Source organism: Notamacropus eugenii, chromosome 3 (genome assembly GCF_028372415.1).
Source record: "Notamacropus eugenii isolate mMacEug1 chromosome 3, mMacEug1.pri_v2, whole genome shotgun sequence".
In the NCBI taxonomy this organism is placed as follows: domain Eukaryota; kingdom Metazoa; phylum Chordata; class Mammalia; order Diprotodontia; family Macropodidae; genus Notamacropus; species Notamacropus eugenii.
Genome location: NC_092874.1, coordinates 412,658,291 through 412,677,690, shown reverse-complemented (window position 1 = coordinate 412,677,690; position 19,400 = coordinate 412,658,291). Strand labels below are relative to the sequence as shown.

Below are 19,400 nucleotides of genomic sequence, written 5' to 3'. Positions count from 1 at the left end.
AGGATTAAGTAATTTAACATAATTTTAAATTGCTATGTAAATACTGTATTTATATACATACATGTATGTATGTAAATTTACATACATGTATATAAATACATGTATTTATATACAATATTATATGAAAGATATAACATTATGATATGACATGATGTGACAACATAACATATGACAATATAATGTAACGTAATATAGATCGGCTATATAATTACATGTGATGTAATATATAATTCATATACAGCTATATGAATAAAAGCTATTGTATAACATTATATAATTGTTATATTATATAATATGTAGTATATTATATAACATAAACATTATACAATAAAAGCTATTATTAGTGTTTAGCACAGTAGATACTTAATGTTTACTAATTATTACCTAGGTGGCTCAGCGGATAGAGTGCTGGGCTTACAACCAGAATTTGAGTTCAAATGTGACTTCAGACACACTAGCTGTGAGACCCTGGGTAAATCACTTAATCTGTTTGCCTCAGTTTCTTCATCTGTAAAATGAGCTGGAGAAGGAAATGACAAACCACTTCAGTATCTCTAAGAAAACCTCCCAAAAGGGGTTCCAAAGTATTACACACAACTGGAATGACTAAACAACATTTATCACAAGTATACTTACCTGTTGTATTGTATTCCCACTCACCCCCTTCCCCCTGTCCCCCTTCAAGCAACTACTTGAGCCAAGGCACTATTTTTTTTCCTTTTGTGGATGTGTTTCCTTGAAAAAATTTTTGGGATGCAGGATCAACTTGTAATTTCATTGGTTTAGGGAAATCCCCTAATGAAGAATTTCCAGCGCAGGTCATCGACTTCTCCACAATTTTTAGTCTCCGAGGGTTGCCTACAACACTGCTTCTCAAACCTTTTAGTCTCCAGAGCCTTTTACCCTCTTAAAAATTATTGAGACTCCCCCTCAAACTTTTGTTTATGTAGCATCTCTCCTTTGAAGTTCATCTTATTAAAATGAAAACATTTTATTTAGTATTATTTAATAATAATTTATTATTAAAATTAAAACATATTTAGTATTATTTTAGTGTTTTGACCTTGTGAACATACGTGCCTTGGATAGAATAGTGAATATGGTTGAGGGAAGCGATCCCCTGGAGACACCTCCCTGCCCCCACGGGGACTGATGAAATCTCCAAGAAAACCCTTGCTTTAGAGGTGACTGAACAATCAAGGGACTCAAAAGGCACCAGGTGCCAGAATCACAGTTGGAAGCAACTTCCGAGGTCGCCCACTCCCGTCCCTACTTAGGTCTTCTCCCTTACCATGCCCACATGTCCTTTCCTAGCTGAGCCCTAAGAACCTTACTCAGCAGCCAGTTCTCATCTTCCGAGAGAGCCCGCCCTCTTCCCTCCCCTCCTATCACTGACCCCATTGCTAGTCCCGCCCTCCCCTCCTATCACTGGCCCCACTGCTAGTCCTGCCCCTCCCCTCCTATCACTGGCCCCACCCCCTCCCTTCCTATCACTGGTCTCACCGCTAGCCTTGCCCCTCCCCTCCTATCACTGGTCCCGCCCCTTCCCTCCTATCACTGGTCCCACCCCTCCCTTCTTATCACTGGCCCCACTGCTAGTCCCGCCCCTCCCCTCCTATCACTGGCCCCACTGCTAGTCCTGCCCCTGCCCTCCTATCACTGGCCCCACCCCTCCCTCCCTATCACTGGTCTCACCGCTAGCCTTGCCCCTCCCCTCCTATCACTAGTCCCGCCCCTCCCCTCCTATCACTAGTCCCGCCCCTCCCCTCCTATCACTGGTCCCACCCCTCCCTTCTTATCACTGGCCCCACTGCTAGTCCCGCCCCTCCCCTCCTATCACTGGCCCCGCCCCTCCCCTCCTATCACTGGCCCCACCCCTCCCCACCTATCACTGGCCCTACCCCTCCCCTCCTATCACTGGTCCCGCCCCTTCCCTCCTATCACTGGTCCCACTCCTCTTTTGCCCCGACTGGCCCCTGCGCTCTGTACATTCCAGCCACGCAGTCGCAGATGAGCAGAGTTCATTTCCGGCTCCATGGTAACGAGGTTCTGGGCCCAGTGCCAGTAGGAGGCGCCGTTGGGATGGAGGGCGCATCCTGGGTCCTGGTGAGGAGGGCCCGGGAAAGCCGCCTTCTTCGTTGTCGCCGCCGCAGCTCCAAGTACCTTCCACCCTTTCCCCTCCTCCTCTTGTTGTTCTTGCACCTCCAGGCGTCCCCTTCAAGTAAGGCCCCTCCTTTTGGCTCAGAGAGAGACCGCCCCCGGGAGGAGAGAGGCCTAGTAGGAGGAGGAGGAGCGGGCAGAGCAGGCAGGGATAAATTGGACAAAGAAAGTGAGAGCAGTTCGGGGCGGCCTGGGCCTCAAAGGGAAACACCCCGGGGCCATGGTCGGTTGGACCTGCGTGGTCCCAGTGGTTAATTTTCGGGTCTCTTGAGAGCTAGAGTAGGGCAGTGGAATGTGCACCAGGTCTGGAGTGTCAGAGCTCGGGGGTTCGAATCCTCTCCACTTCCTATTGGACTGCTCAAGCTTCAGTTTTCTTGTTTGTATTAATTGACTTAGATGGCTCGCACATTCCTTCCAGCTTAAAGTTGTGATCCTGTGTATGATAAATGAACCAATGTCTGCGCTTTATAAACCTTAAAGCACTGTGTAGATGTGAGTTAATTATTTTTATAAATTCTAGTAGTTTGCTTAACTTTTAGAAAATAACCATTACCCATGACAGTGACTGTTTTTTAGAAGAGGAAAATAAAGTTGATCTTTTACTCTCTTCTGAAAATTACTTAAGTTTTCAGTCTCCTTTATTAATTATTATTAATAATTAATTAATCAAATATTAATTTGATTAGATTGACTTCTAAGGTCTTTTTTCAGCTCTAAATCTATGATTTTATGAGAATACAATTTTTTTATACATGTTAAAAGTATATGTTGGACATTATGGTACTAAAACATAAGTGAAGGGGCAGCTGGGAGGCAAAGTGGATAGAGTGTTGGACTTGGAGTCAGGCAAATGTATTTGAATATTCCATTAAACCCTTTCTAGTGTAATGCCTAGGCATGTCACTGACCTATCTGTGCCTCAGATTCATCATTTGTAAAACTATGGGTTTGAATTTGACCTCCAAATTCCCTTCCAGCTCTAAATCTGTGATCCCATGATGCTTTCTAAACGACTCCAAAGCAGAGTGCTGCATTGTAATCTGTTCCATGTGTGTAACAGTCCAGTTATCTTGTTGTGTTCTTTTGATTCACTTGATTATTCAGATAGTAGTGCAGCTGGGCATATGAGTTCAAGTACCATTTCTCCAGCTGATTTTCACATCTGTATATCTATCTCTAATCATTCTCCTGAGTGCTAATGATGAATCATCAGCTGTCTCCTATTTGTCTTCTACTAGATATAGGATAGCTATCTCAAACTCAATTCTTGCAAAATGTAACTCATTATTTCTTCTGCCCTCAAAACTTTCCAGTCTTTCAAACTTCCTGGTTTTTAGTGAAGGTACTAGCATCCTCCCAGACATCCAGTTTTATAATCTTGGAGTCCTTTTTGTGTTCTTCCTCTTATTTATCACCCATATCTGTTCATTTGCCAAGTCCTGTCAACATCTCTGCAACATCTGTGACATCTGACCTGTCTCTTCCTTTTTATTTATATAACCACTACCCAATAGGCTCTTATCACCTCTCTCCTGCACTACTCTAACACCCTCTTAATTGGTTTCTCTGCTTCTGGTCTCTCCTCTCCAAGCCACTTTTTAACTTGGTAATCAAATAATATTAAAAAAGTGATCATTGGCACTATCTTATTAAGAAGATAACTTTCTGTTGCTTATTAGATAAAATACAAATTCCTTGCCTTGACTTGTAAGGTTCTCTATGGTTTTGTTCTTGCTCTTTCCAGTCTTATTTTATATGTTGCCCTTCATGAACAATACATTTCAGCCAAGCTCTACTACTAAACATTTCCTGATCTTAGTAGTCCATCGACCATTTTGGGGTATTTGCACAAGCCTATTCAAATTATATCCTCCTTCCACATCTGCATTTCCCCAAATCCTTGTTTTCAAAGCTCAATCTGGACACCCCCTCCCTTATCTCTTGGCCTTCTACTTGTAGGAGTAGCCCCTCTCATAATTTCCTTGTACAATACTTACGTATTTATATTTTGTGTACCCCAATAGAATGTAAACTCCTTGAGGGCAGAAGCTTGTTTTTATCGTTGTATTCTTAGTGCCAAGATAGAACATAGTAAAACTTTAATAAATGTTGAATTTGTTCCTGATTATAAATTTGGGCCATGAAGGTAGAAGAGATTAAGATTCAACATTTTTCGGTTTGACTTTCTTGTTTTGGCTATTGATATATTTACAATTCAGCAGCTCTTCAGTTAGATTTTTAAACTTTGTCTATACCTGCCTATATAGACATTTTGGTTTTAATAAAATGTCATTACTTTTCAACATTGTTTATCACCTTGCTGCCATAAAAAATATTAATGATACTAGAGCTCCATCTGTAGGCATATACAGGCATACACAGCAGAAATTTTGTTGATTTTTAAACATGTTTTGATGGCCTTGACTGTTATTCTAAACTCTTAAGCCTATATCTTCATATTAGTTTGGAACTGTCTGTCTGGTTTTTTTCTAGGATGGAAAATGACTTAGATAATATAGAAATACTTATTAAATATTTCAATAAATGATTGAAAGTTGATTAGCAAATCGTAGGAAGTGGTTTATGTTTCAATGAATACTTTGCCCTTCAACTTAAAAGGTATCTTTTAACTGAGAAGTTTCCAGCTATATTAACTTTGGTTAACCCAATGATGGGACTTCTACTATTAGTACCAGAACCATCCATTGATCTTTCTTGACCACATAGAGAAGCATAGTAGTGCTATTTACATTATTTCTTCATCACCATGTCAACATATACATGAAGGGACTCCTTTTGACTTACTCATGTTGTAAATGGCACCACCATTAACCAGTCACCTATATTTAAAACCTCCTTGTCACTTTTACTCCCCTTACTTTTCACATCTAATCAATTACTAAGTCTTATTGCTTGTGACTATCTTTTGATTCTGCCTGTTCTCACCATTGTGTCCTAAATACAGATTCTCTGTACTTGATTGGAGTATCCTGCATCACAGCACATTAATTGCTTATCCCCCCACTGTCCATTTTTCCCATTATTTTATGATCTTCGTATTTTCCTTAGCACTTAGTACAGTACATTTGCATATCCAGTCAACATTTACTATTCTCCTTGAAACTCCTAGGTGTTAGGTGAAATAAAGAGTTAAAAAGTCCTTGTTAAGTAAACAGAAACAATTATTGAAGTGTTTTTGCCAGTGGGTTCAAAGTTAGGGAGTAGTTTTTATTAGACTTGGCCTTCTGCCTTTATCCTCTCTGTGGAGTAATGAGATAAATGAAGCTATACATAAGATTCAAAAAACAATAAATACGCAACCCAGACTTCAGTGTAATGTCAATGGCAGCTGACAGTCATGTAACCATTTACAATTTACAATGTGTTACAGTTTATCCTGACAATAATAGTAATAGTTAGAATTTATGTAGCACTTTTAGCGTTGCAAAGTCTTTACATGTGTTATCTTACTTGATCCTCACAAGAGGGGAGGTATTCTCATTTTACAGATGAGGAAATTGAGATGGAGAAGTTACCTGAGGTCGCACAAATAGTAAGTGAGAAAGTATTTACGCTCCGGTCTTGCAGACTCCAAATCTAGCAAAGTCAGTATTACAGACATTCGTTTTCCTATTGAGGAACTGAACCAAAAAAGGCCAATAAAAATGATAGCTGGCATATTGAACTTTAAGGTTTACAAAGTATTCTAACTGCATTATCTCATTTAATCTTCACAGTCCTATGAGGTAGTTGCTGCAGATCTTTATTTTCTCTATTTAGGAAACTGAGGCTTAGAGCAGATAAGTAAATTTCTAAGACAGTGTCACATAAATAGTGTCAAAGGAGTAGTACTTGAACCCAAGATCTCATGATCCTACCCCTCCTTCTACTATATGACATGTATAAAAGGAGCCATTTGGATCTGATTGAATGGTTGGCAAACCTTGATTAATACAGGAGAGTAACTAATGAATGTTGATTTTGGTTGGACTGGGAAGATATGGTGGGATATAATTTATTTTTGGAGGAAAGCTAGTATAATCTTTTCCACATGGGAGACAGCTTTGCAAAGAATTGGATTCTGAAGAAGGAATAATGTGTAAATTTGACAGTGAAAGTGATTAGGAGATGATTGCTGTTAGGCGGGTGGGGAAAGGACAGGCTGGAATTTGTACTAGATATTAATAGTATGGGCTTAATAAATGTTTATTAAATACATTGTTGTTGCTGTTGTTATTTTGAAGTAAATTTTATTACTGCCTTTTGTTTTTATATCACACTCATTTATGGATCTCCCCTTCCCCTATGTCCATAATTGAACCCGTCCTTGTAACAAAGAACAGTTAAGCAAAATTCAACCTCTTTGTCAAGAGGAGGGAGGTATGCTTCATTATATGTTGAATTTGTATTTAAATTGATCTGGAGTGTTAGGATGTTGCAGAAAAATTTTGAGAAGAGATGTGGTTGAATCTTTATGCTTTAGGGGTGTCATTTAATGTAGCCTTTTTGTTTGTCAAGATGACCTTGCATTTTTGAGGAATGTAATTTCAGTTATTATTCTAGTAGTGAGATAAATATACATTTGATAAGCACCCACACTGTACAAAGTTCTCTGCCAAGTGATGGGGTTACAGAGACAAAAGAACCAATCTCTTTCCTTATGGGAACTTTTATTCTGTGTGTGCATGTGTGTATTTGAGGGGAGGGAAGGGATGTTGTCACTGTTGGGAAGTGAAAGGGTGAAAGAAAAGAGAATCCACATTGCACTAGGAATGTGTGAAGGAGAAGGGAACTTTACAGCTGGGAGAAATAATGATGGAGGAAAGAAGTATTGAACCTTGAAGGAAGAAGGTAAGGTGTCCAAATAGGAGAGATCCTCACATTTAGGATTAGGCTTTTTAAATGCAGGGTGGTAAGAGCCGTCATGTCTCCAGTTTGATTGTATCATAGCATGAGAGTTATGTGAAATGAGTAAGGCCACAAAGGGAAATTGGACTTTACTTTTGAAGGACTTTGAAGAACAATATGAGGAATTTGTATTTAATACTAAAGGAGCTAGGGGATCGTTAAAGTATTTTGAGCAAGAGATTGACACAGTCAACACTTTGCCTTAGTAAGATGATTTTGGCAGTTATAAAGAAATTAGATTGGGGAGTGGAGACACCTCAACCAAGGGATACCAAGTGCGACATCATTATATTCCAATGTGTGTGATAACGATTATAGAAGGTTGTAGGCTACCTCAGAAGATATCTGTCCAGCCTTCTTATTATAAAGTTAAAACTGAGGAGGTTCTGACTTGTTCAAGGTCTCACATATATTAAGCATAAAAAGAGGTATTTGAACTGAGGCCCACTGACTCCAGAGCTAATGCTATTTACACTAATTCTGAACCAGGATCATGGCAGTAGAAGTGAAGAGAAGGGGACTTATAGGAGAAATGTTTTGGAGATTGGGATTGATATGTTTGCTACTGATGGGATGTTGAGTGTGAGGTAAGGATTATGAAACGAAGACAGGGAAGATGATCAAGCTCTCACAATTTTTTTTTGGAGAAAATGATGACTTTAATTTTTGGACACGTGTTCATTGGTTTATTTTGGCAAAGAACTAGAATAATTAAGGTATAGTCAAGAAATGGCTTAGGTTGCAGACACTAATTGTGTGTGTATGTGTGACCCTTGGGCAAGTAACTTAACCCTGTTTGCCTCAGTTTCCTCATCTGTAAAATGATCTGGAGAAAGAAATAGCAAACCACTCTAGTATCTTTGCCAAGAAAACCCCAAATGGGGTTTTGTAGAATCAAGGACTGAAAACAATTATTAGCAATTGGGAAGGCTTCTCTAGCAATGGTTTCGTTCAGACAGAGCTCCCATAATTGATCTGAGTGAAGGATGATAAGGTCAATGACCACCAAGTTCACCTGACCACCAGGTTCACCTGGTTGAGAAGGGCTGAAGAGTCATTTTGATTTATCCATGCATATACATACTCATCCCTCTTACCCAAGGGCATACGTTTGCAAAACAACCAGTTAAGAAGATTGTAGCAGACACAAAATTTGTGAAATTATACTAAATTTGCTTCTCTTGCTCTCTTCTCCATCCTTCATCCCTAACCTGTTTGTTGGTAAATCTGGTTCTCTGTCAAATGATACTTGGCATCAGTCTAGGAGATTCATGCAGCTTCAAGTGATGTAACATTTTTTGGGAGGAGTGGGAGAAAAGATGAGGCTTGGAAACTCAGGTGTCTAGGATCAGAGAAATGATTCTTTTTCATAGACATTTAAAAATATATATTTTGTAATCCCCAGTGCCTAGTAAAGTGCGTTACACATATTATATACTTAATAAATGCTTGTTGATGGATTTTTTTCTTTTGGAAAGGGGGAAGGCAAGGCAAGTGGGTAAAAGCTATGTCCAGGGACATAGCTAATAAGTATCAAGTGTCTGAGGCCAAGTTTGAACTCAGGTCCTCCTGACTCCAGGGCCAGTGGTCTATTCACTGCACCACCTAGCTGCCCCTTGATGGAATTCTTTGAACATGACTCTAATTTTTTTCAAGTTGTAATAGCCTGTATTTTTGGAATTTGATATACCTTTATTTTAAAATCTTCACTTTATTTTGAAAACTTCAGGGGGCAGCTGGGTGGCACAGGTCATAGAGTGAACTGAATTCAAATCCAGCCTTAGACATTTATTCACTGTGTAACCCTGGGCAAGTTATTTAACCTCTGTTATCCTCATCTGTAAAAGGGAGGTAATAATAGGAATTTTCTCCCAGGGCTGTTGTGAGAATAAAATAAGATATATGTAAAGTACTTTGCATATTTTGAAGCACATCTAATACTAGCTGTTATTATTATTCTTTCTTGAGAAATTACCAACATCTTTTGAAATTATGTGTGACAAAGTTGGGCACTGCAGAAGTTTAGTTGAGACCACTGATTTAAATATTCTTTAAAAGTTACAGATGCATTGGAGTCTTACTATCATATTTACCTATAAAAATTCTTTTCATAAGGCATTTCTATGGGGGGAAAGGGGGAATAACTTAAAGAGAGTTTATTTAAATCCCTAAGGAACCAAAGTTTCCATATAAGACATTACAGGATAGTTAGCCAGTCTGATGTAGTAGAAAAGCCACTATATTTCAGATTAGGGGATCTGGTTTTTAATCCTTGTTGTACTTCTTACTTTGTATGAAAATATGCAAACCTGATTTTCTTGTGAGCAAAGTGAGCAGTTGAAGTAAATTGGGTCTAAGACTTCTTTTAGTTCTAAATCCTCAGTTCTCTGTGAAACACAGGAGTAGTAGTATAGTAACGCTAAGACTGTGAGCATCCATATTTGAAATTTCTGTAGATTGTTTCTTTCTATCAGTAGTAATAAAATGTAGTCTATGTTTCCTTGGAAAATCTAGATAATGTCATACCATGATAAATATTATGCTGGGCACACAAGTTAAATTTATCAAATTTAAATAAAATATTTGATAACAGAGTGGTCGGAATTGAAATGACCATTTAATATCATTTTATATACCCTGCACAGTCATTGGCATATAGTAGATGCTTTAATAAATGATTGTTGAAGGTCTGAATAGTAATGTTTTCTTGCCAAAAAAAAAAAACTAATTTCAGTGATAATATGTTTAAAATTCTCTTAGCAATTTAGCAACTAATGTTAATTCAGTTTCTAATAAAATCTTAAAGCAGTGTTAACTTCTTTGAAATTTCTTTTATAGTTGGAAATTTCTATCCTGAACGGTACTTAAGACAGGTCATTGAGGATCCGGAAGTGGTGAAATTAGTAGGATCAACAAACATTCCAGGTATTCACAAATTAAACAATAAATAATCAGTGCATCTGAGAAAGTAATATCCATACCCTTAATTAAAGTTCATTTTAGCCCCAGAAATTGGAAGACAATGCTAAGCCTCTTCATGTCCCCAGGATCATTTTTTACCATATACTTGTGTAGATCTGAGTTCAATGTTGTTTGCTGCACCTACTTAAGGTTTTGTGAGGAAATGATATATGGAGCAGCTGGGTAATTAACCCTTCCTCAAAGTTAATTTAAACATTTAAGAGTATATAAAATATACCACTCTATCACAGTAGTGTCAAAGGTATACACTGCAGCTCTTGATGTATTTTTAAAAATTAGGTATCTACATAATCTCAGATTTTGAATTTAATCAATCCAAATTGACACAGTTTTACTTTGAGATCCAGTGACTGTTTGAATTCAACTTTTGGTTCTTTTGTGGTCCTTCAGATTTTATTTTGCATGACATGACAGGTTGATTTTAATTACTTGAGGGAGCTATTATTTTTGTGGCGATGCTTTAGTACCTTTTCCCTCTTTCTGCCTTCTCAAGCCTTATATTAGTACTCTACTACTTTACCTTTTTTCCTGATTCCTGATCCTTAATTCAACTTCTGAGTTTTCCAAGGTAAAGATTCCCAGACCTAAAGAAGACATTTGTAATAGTCTATTCTGTATTTATTTGCATCCTAGAAGAAATTTAATATATTTTGCTTTTAAATTTACAATTTGAAACATTTCAGAATTTGAATTTTGGTCTATTAATCTTGCATCTGTTCTTGGTAATCATCATATAGCCCATTTCGTTTAGTTATAAAATGGAAACATTATTAAATACTGTGCTTTGCTGTCTATTAAATTTTATACAGTAAAGACATAAGTTATATGAAAATAAGTAACAATTATATTGCAGAAGTAGGTTTGTATTGAAGAGTCAGACTCAAGAGTAGCAAAACTCCCACAGCTGGAACCTTGTTAAAATATAATTGGAAAATGTTTAACAAAGCAAAATAAATTATCATACATCATAGATAATGTTAATTTGTGGTTTTCTGTTATGGAGTTCAGTCATTTCTATTTGGGTTTGACATTCCTCTTGTAGACAATATTACTCTAGAGATTTAAATCTTGTTTCTTATTGTTGCATATGCAACTTTAGTGAAATTGGTTCAGCTCTCTGTACTCCTAGAACAAAACCATAGTTGACAGTTTTTTAAAATACATTTTTATTGTTATCTTAATTTTTAAAATTTTATTATAAAACTGAAACTTTATGTAAGCTGAAAGTTTTTAAAGCAGTCATCTATGAATTTTTTGGTACTCTCAGCTCAACCATCACATATTCACATATTCTGTTACCATTTGATTGTTTTTATAAATAAAGCAATAAGAATAGGGTTTGTATAAGATTAAGAGGGAAGTAGCATTAATGTCCAGTTCAGTTTTCTCATTTATGGTGTTCAAAACTTCTGGTTATACTTCATCTTCCTGTGTTCTTATTGCTTCTGTAAATGAAGAGAAAAAAAAATAAAAGATTTGTTTAAATTTGCTTATAATTGAGGGGAGGAAGCCGAGTGAGTCCAGTGTACACATGGTTCACATAGTCAAACCTAGGATAACTTAGGAGATAGAAAGTGCCATCAAGTCACTAGAATCCAACAAACTCCTTTCATGGATTCTGAAAGAAAGGGTGAACGTGATTGTTGAGCTACTGATAGATTTTTGAAAGATTTTGGAGAGTACAAGAGGTGATGAAAAAACTAGATGGCGGATATCTTGATTTTAAAAAGGAAATATAGCAGAGTCTGTAAGTAATAGGGCAATGAATTGGACTTTTATTCCCTCTGTAATATCTTATTTAAAGGAATGGTTATTAAGTATCTACTTGGCTAACATTGATCACAGAAGATCAAAGATGATTCATGCTGGACTTAATATTTTCTTTCTCTTTTTCTGGTCTTTGCTTTGACTGATGGAAGATCAGCAGGGAATAGTTTATCTCGATTTTAACCAAATCTTTGAGAAAGCTTCTCCTGCTATCCTTGTTGGAAAGCTGAAGAGCTATGATGTATCAGGAGAGTTAGGGTATCTAAAATCATCTAGGTGATAGTCTAGCTATTTTCTTCCTAAGACAGATAACCTCTGGAATATTAGGTTCAGTTCTCTACCACATTTTGAGAAGGCAAGTGATAAGGTCTGGTTAAAGGCTCTATTGATGTTTAATCTGGAGAAGTTGTGTGTTTTGTTTTGTATTTTTGGGAGTGGGTAGAGGTGGTTTGTATGTATTTTAAGAATTGTGATTTCCAAGATAGTGGGTAGAGTGGTGTATAATGGCTGGGTCTGGAGTCAGGAAGACTCATCTAAAGTTCACATCTGGCTTCATTCACTTATTAGCTTGTGACTCTGGGCAAGTCACTTAAACCTGTTTGTCTCTCTTCCTTACGTGTAAAATGATCTGGAGAAGGGAATGGCCAACCATTGTAGTATCTTTTCCAAAAACAAACAACAAAATCCTGAATGTGGTCATGAAGACTCAGACATGACTGAAATGACTGAATAACCACAATTTTGAAGAAACCTTAGACTTAATTTTAGAGGACTGCACTGGAAGCAGTAGGTGGGAGTTTTAGAGTTACAGAATTGGGCTCAATATGAATAAAAACTTTTTAATAAATAGTGATGTCCCATAGTGGAAGGACAATAGGGGGTAGCAGATTTCTTCATTCTTGAGATTTCAAGCAAAGTATGATCGACCATTTGTTGGGTATTTTGTACAGTGTGTTCTTATCTTGAAAAGGGTTGGACTAGATGGAATCAGAAGTTCCTTCTTTTTATGGTACTCTGAAGAAATGTTAGAGATCATCTAGTCCAACCTCCTTATTTTACAGATGATAAAACTGAAGCTTAAGAGGGCTTGTGTGACAAGTCACATGGCTTGGAATCTCTTTATTTTTACAGTTCCTTTTGAAGCTTTGTTTTAAGTTCTAGCAAATGTGTGTATGTATGTGTATATACAAGATATTTATGTGTGAATTGGTTTATTTAAATTCAGTTTATATCTCATAAATATGCAACACTAGATATGTTATGAATAGAAGCACATATTATGCATATTTGTTGGGGGGGGGAGAATTTACATTTTTAGACTTTACCTGTGGTTGCTTTTTTTTTTCCCTATATTGACCTATCTTGTTTGTCTACTTATCTGGTCTTGACACTTTACTTTTGAGGCCAGAAGTTCATAGGAGTAGTCATATATGATATCTGTGTGTTTCTGCTGATGTGTTGTATGTGAGTTTGCATGTGCATGTGTGTATATGTATGCATACAAGGCCATTTCATCCATAGGGTAGTAAAGCATCTAGATGAAAAGCTGCTGGCTGTCTATGATGATTTTTTTCTTGGAGACTCAAGGAAATTATTATGATTTCTAACATTAAGACGTATTCTTGACACATTAGAACAAATGAAAGAGAGACCTGATATACTGTTTCTAAAATATTGCATGATCCTTAGGATAGAATGGTAAAAAATCATATTGTGAAAATGCTTAAAATGGGGTAATACAGGTTCCATAAAGGAAACTTTCTGAGGAGGCATGGAAAAAGATAAGTTTAATCAGATCATGTTATATGGGAGTCAGTATGGTATGAGGAAAAGAGAACTGGCCTCGGAAGTTGAAGTTAGTGAGTGAGCCAACAGCTAAGTACTAGGGATATGAAGAAAGATAAAAATCTTGTTCTTTTCCACAAGGAGTTTACATTATAAGGAGGGAAGTTAACATATAAAATACTGCATACTTATAAAATATATTTATCTGCTACTTATTACTACCTTTATATGACTTTGGGTAAACCATTTAAATTCTTCGAATCTTATGTTTCCCATCGGCAAAATGAGAATATTAGACAAAGGATCTCTAATATTCCTCTTGTTCATAATTAGAACATGAGAGGAGGAGTATTATATCTCTTCTTTTCTAGGACTTGTAACCTGTTTAGCCTTAGGTGAGTCATTCAGCTTCTCTGAACCTTGGTCTCCCATCTGCAAAAAAAGAGAAAGTTGGCCTATAGGACCATGTGATGTCTAAGGGCCCAACTGGCTCTCAATCTATGATCTTGTGTTCCTATGAATAGGAAATTAGCTATGATCCTCAAAAATGACAAGATAATTTCTAAATTCTCTTCAGCTCATGAAGAATCCAATTGTGTGAATTAGAATTAATCCATCTGAAAATCAAGTAAGCAAAGTGCCTTCATGCATTTAACTATTTGGTTATATATTATCCTCTCAAATTGATTTCTTATTTTTCATAGGAAATTAAGTCATACAGATGTGTTTGTTATGCCATGAGTATTTTTATTTACTCGAGTATTAGGAATCCCCTTCAATTTATAAACAATCTTTACAAAAGGAATGATAGACAAGACAAAGCTCAGACAGGAATAATTTAATCTGTGTTGTAATTTCTAATTAAAGAATTCTCTTTTAAGAAAATATACATTATGGTAGGTAAGTAAAGATATTTTTGAATGATAAAGACAAATTTATTAGAAATATTGAAGGAAATTAATGGGAAAAGAAGTAAAAAAAAAACCAAAAACATTTCTACCCTTTTAAATTACTTTTCTAGATTTATAAACCAAAGCTAAAAAATATTTTTCTTCTAAAGGTGAGGGCAGTTATTATAGAATTAGAGTAACTGTAAAAGAACACAGCAAAATCCTGACATCTTTGTTTTTATGGGGGAAATTTTATAATGTTGATATAGTATGGAAAAATCATTAATGTAGAAATAGAATTGACAATTTTGAATATTATATTTCAGTCAAAATTTATGTCATGTTGCATCACAAGAGTCCTCATATACTATGTGTAACCAAAAGGCTGCGCAATGTAGAGTTGATAGACCCAACATTCCGCTGGCATGCACCAATTGGTAATGCTGCTCCAGGTAAGATTTTATAGTTTTTATTATAATTACTGAGAGACATATTTAGTGTACTCAGTAGGGAAAGCTATCATATGTGCCTCATAAGTGAATTTAGCACTTCACTTAATGTTTTCCTTTAATTTTTGAATGAGGACTTGTAGAGTTTAGAGTCTAAGGTTGCAGCAACTATTTCCTAAGGAGGATGCATTTGAAGTAAGGAAATGCAGACATAGCATAGTTCATTGAGCTGTGTGAGAGAGTTCAATAACCTTTAAATATTCCAAAGGAAATTCTCCCCATATTGTTTGAAATATGCAACCTATTTATCTAGCTTAGATTATTTTGTGATCTCTTTCTTTAACTATTTGTGTACGTTTTGAGAAGCAGATTTGTTCTGTGGTGTCTAAGGAAGATGTAAATATGTACTTAGAGATATGCAGTCATAAATAGAGAGCTTTATTTTACTTGTGTAAGCACATCCAGTAAGACTACTGGAGAATCAATTCATAATAGCTTTTATAGATTGTTCAAAAATATTTTGCCAAATAAGATTTTGGACATAATAAACTATTATTTGTCTCAATTTTGATTTTTATTCACTGAATTACTCTTTAGTATAAAACAGTATTTCTGAGTATTAAAAATTATGCTTTTAAGTATTAATTATCTACCCTATGGTTTTACATTAATTATATATTAATGCCTGTTAGTTATTTTGATAAAGCAGCTCTCTATTCCTCATGTCATCCTTTTCTCTCTTATATATTTAATCCTTTCTTTGCTGACTCCTTTCTATTTATAAACATACTCCAGTTTTTGATGTTCAAAAATCTTTCCTTTGAGTTTACTACTCTTTCAAATTGTCATCCTTTCTCTTTTCCTTCACTATCAAAGTTCTAGAAGGAATGTTTTATACTTGTTCCTTTGACTTAATCACTTTCCTCAATTCCTTGCTGTTTAATCTTAATTCTGTCCTTATGGTTTTATTGCAGTTTTTTTATCTGCAGGATTTCTGATCATCTCTCTATTTCCAAAGCTTATGACTTTTTTGCAGTCCACTTTGTACTTCATCTCCAGTGTTTAATATTGCTGACTTAACACCTCCTTGACATTCTCTCTTCTTTTACTTCTAAATCAGTCTCTTCCCTTTTACTGGGTTGTCATCTTCCTCATAGATATTAAATATGGGTGACTGCTGAGGATCTGTTTCTTATGTTCATCTCAGTTTTGATTTTTTATCCTCTGCTTCTTAAAGTCAAGCACTGACAGAACTTAGCACAGAACTTAGTATATGGTCCCTGCTACATAGGAAGCACTTAATAGATGCTTATTCTCTTTTTTTGATTCTTCAGTGGCTTTAGTTATTCATAATGTCTATTGAGTATCTTTGCCTGGTTGTCCTCTGGACATCTAACACTCATGTTATTCAGAACCAGACTGGCCATGTTTTCTCCACAAGTGGTCAATCTTACTAACTTCTCTATTTCTGTGCAAAGCCCTGTACTCAACTTTGGCTTTTTCCCTATCATACTAGAACCTTTCACTTGTTAAGTACAATAGATTTTACCACTTCAGCATCTCTTAAATTCTCTCTTCTGATTCCCACTTCAGTCACCTTAGTTAAGGCCTTTATCATCCTTCAACTGGATTTTCTTCTAATAACCTTCCAACTGTTCACCCTTCCTCCAGACTCTTTCCTCTCCAATATTTCATTTACTTACGTCCTACTAATCTTCCTCTGATTGCACCGTTCTACTTAGAAACTTTCAGTGTCTCTTTATCACTGATTTAATAAATATATCTTCTTATCGTTGTATCTCCACAATTCTGGCTCCAAGTTGTTTCTGGCTTTCTGTCATATCCCTTCTTATCATAGTGTACACTACAGCCAAATATATTACCATATCCCTTTCAGTTCTGTCCTTTCCTTTGCTCACACAGTCCCCAAAGCCTTGAATAGACTTTCCTTCTTCCTTTTAAATCCTTCAGCTCCTTCAAGATCCAACTCCAGATCCAACCTCCTTCATGAACATTTTTCTAATCATTCTCATTTGAAAGCAATCACTGCTTTCTCATATTTCTTGTAGCAGTCTATTAGGATCTATTATTTTCAGTGAACATATTCTGCATTCTATTAGTTGTGTTTTTGTTGTTGTTGTTAATGTCTTATACCTTTTCCCCCTTACCTTTTCCCCCCATTCATTGAAGTTTCTTGAGGAAAGCTATGTCTTATTTCATCACTGTATGAGAAGTACTTTGCATATGATAGACGCTATTTAAATGTTTGTTGAATTGACTGGAAACAATACATTTAGTTGCTGCTTACATACATGAAGAATGTATTTAAGTCTGGTCTAGATGATAAGGTACATTTTACTAATTTAATGGAATAAATATAAAATTATATTTTGAAAAACAATATTTCTGTTGTCATTTATATTTCACAAATGTGTTTTTTTCTATTCTTTCCCATTCCCTATTGTAATTCTTAAAATATACTTTGCTTTTGCTTCTCATTGGGTAAAAAAAATAATTTTTTTTGCCGTTTTCTTTAAAGTAATCCAAGTTAACATAGCCATTTTTATGTTCAGGTGTGCCACAAATCCAGATTGATGCATTGTGCTCCTCTTGACCTGTTGGAAGAAGCATCCAATCATCATCTCATTGCCTCTGGGAAGAGGTTTTTTTTTTTATTACTCTGTTCACCATTTTTTTCTTACCTTGTTGGTATTGTGAGATTATGCCTAAGGATAAACATTTCAACTTACCTGTAAGTTTGTCTTATTATCTTTAATGAAGGAAAAGAAGAGACAAAAACACCATATGTAAATGTGTCCTAAAATCACAGCAAACATTTGTTTTGAGAAATAAAAAAAAATCTAGTTCACATTTTAACGTAACTACAAAAACTTTTAATCCTGTACACTAGAGTTGACATTCTTATATTTGCTATAAAATGTCGCCAGAGAATGTACTATACCAGATCAGACCATTATTAGTTAATATCTATTATTTCAGGAAGTACTTAGCTGCTTGCAATCTAGATTTCTCTTTGAAGAATCAAAGCTTGAATACTTGACTTTTCCCTCAAGAGCCATAGTGGCTTGTCTAGCACTGAGGATCTTATAGTCCATTATACTGCTAATTAGATATTTGTCACATTACCAGTTTGTAATATTTGTTTGGGTACTCATCTTATTCTCCCTACTAGTTTGGAAGCTGCCTGAGGTTAGGGACTATATCTTATTTTTTTTGTATGTTTTTGCCTCCAGGCAAATGCTGTCTATAGTACTGTACATTGTACTTGTTTTGTAGTTAACAAATATTTGTTGAATGAATGAAGCCAGTGTGTGTTTTTTTTTTCCAGGAAAGGTCCCTATCTCTCTAAGGCATCATAGAGTTCTCTTAATTTTACATTGCTATATGTGCAGCAACATACAGGAAAAAAAAGTTTGTTCCTGTTATTGGCTTATTCTGTAGGTAAGATTTTTCATCTCTGACACTAAACAGTCTTCATCCTGCTAAAATATTTAGTGGTAGCTGATTATTTCTAGTTGTTTAAGTTATTTCCACCTCAAAAAACAATTTGATACCATAATCAGACAGGTTGCTGCCCCCAAATGAGCATGAAATTCAACTGTGAAAAGCATCCTCTTCCAGAATCAGAGGATTTTTGTCTTTCTCTCTCAGAAACACACAAATACATAAAAAGAAATCAGGATTTAAAAATAGCCAGTTTGTTAAAGCCCAACGGTGACTCTCCTGCATGAAATTACAATGAGAAAAGGTAATTCACATTGCTGTTACTTTTATAAGATTTTGTGTTTTATTAAAATTAAAGATTCTTATCACATCGCTAAGGAAGGAAATCCAGGTGTCTGAAAGAAAGGCAGTAAAATTAGGTTCTCAGGGAGTAAATCTGTTACCTATCTTGTTGAGGCTTCAGTCACCAGTTTGTGCACTAGGCTATCTGAAATTTAATCTTTTATTTTCTCTTGTTATTATTTTTACTTGATAATAAGAATAGTAACTAACATTCACAAGGCTCATTTGCATAGTGTTTGGAAAGCTCTTTATATTCACTAATTTGGCACATAACAACTCTGAAAGGTAGATATTACAGGTCTCCATTTTGTAGATGAGGAAATTGAGGCTTAGAGACCATGGTCATACAACGAGTAAGTATTAGAAGTGGGATTGGAATTCCAGTCTTCTTGACCCCCAAGTCTATCACTCTTTCAACTATGCACATTGGTAGAAGGGTAGTTTTATTAAATATCTATGATTGGGTATTCTTGACAAAATATGTATCAACCACTACACGTAGATCTGTGCAATTAAAGAATTGTGATTGCCAGTTGCAAAAATGAGGGTCTATCACACTGAAATATTTGTATGGCTCTTTATGGTAAGCCTTCTCCTTTACTCCTTACAGTTTTTTTTTTCATTCTGTTTAGTAAATTAGGACAATTATTAC

At 35.8% G+C, this 19,400-nt stretch overlaps 1 protein-coding gene across 6 annotated transcripts in view; it reads left to right on the top strand.

Moving 5' to 3' along the window:
- Window positions 1–1,922: 1,922 nt before the first annotated feature.
- Window positions 1,923–19,400, top strand: part of ZPBP (zona pellucida binding protein) — a 127,642-nt gene continuing 110,164 nt past the window's right edge. The window contains exons 1-3 of one of the 6 annotated variants that reach the window (XM_072598135.1): window positions 1,924–2,221; window positions 9,907–9,993; window positions 14,819–14,944. In XM_072598135.1, coding sequence (XP_072454236.1) covers window positions 2,011–2,221; window positions 9,907–9,993; window positions 14,819–14,944 — 424 coding nt within the window. In that variant the 5' untranslated portion in view covers window positions 1,924–2,010. The other 5 variants (XM_072598132.1, XM_072598136.1, XM_072598133.1 and 2 more) reach the window with 5 other exon arrangements.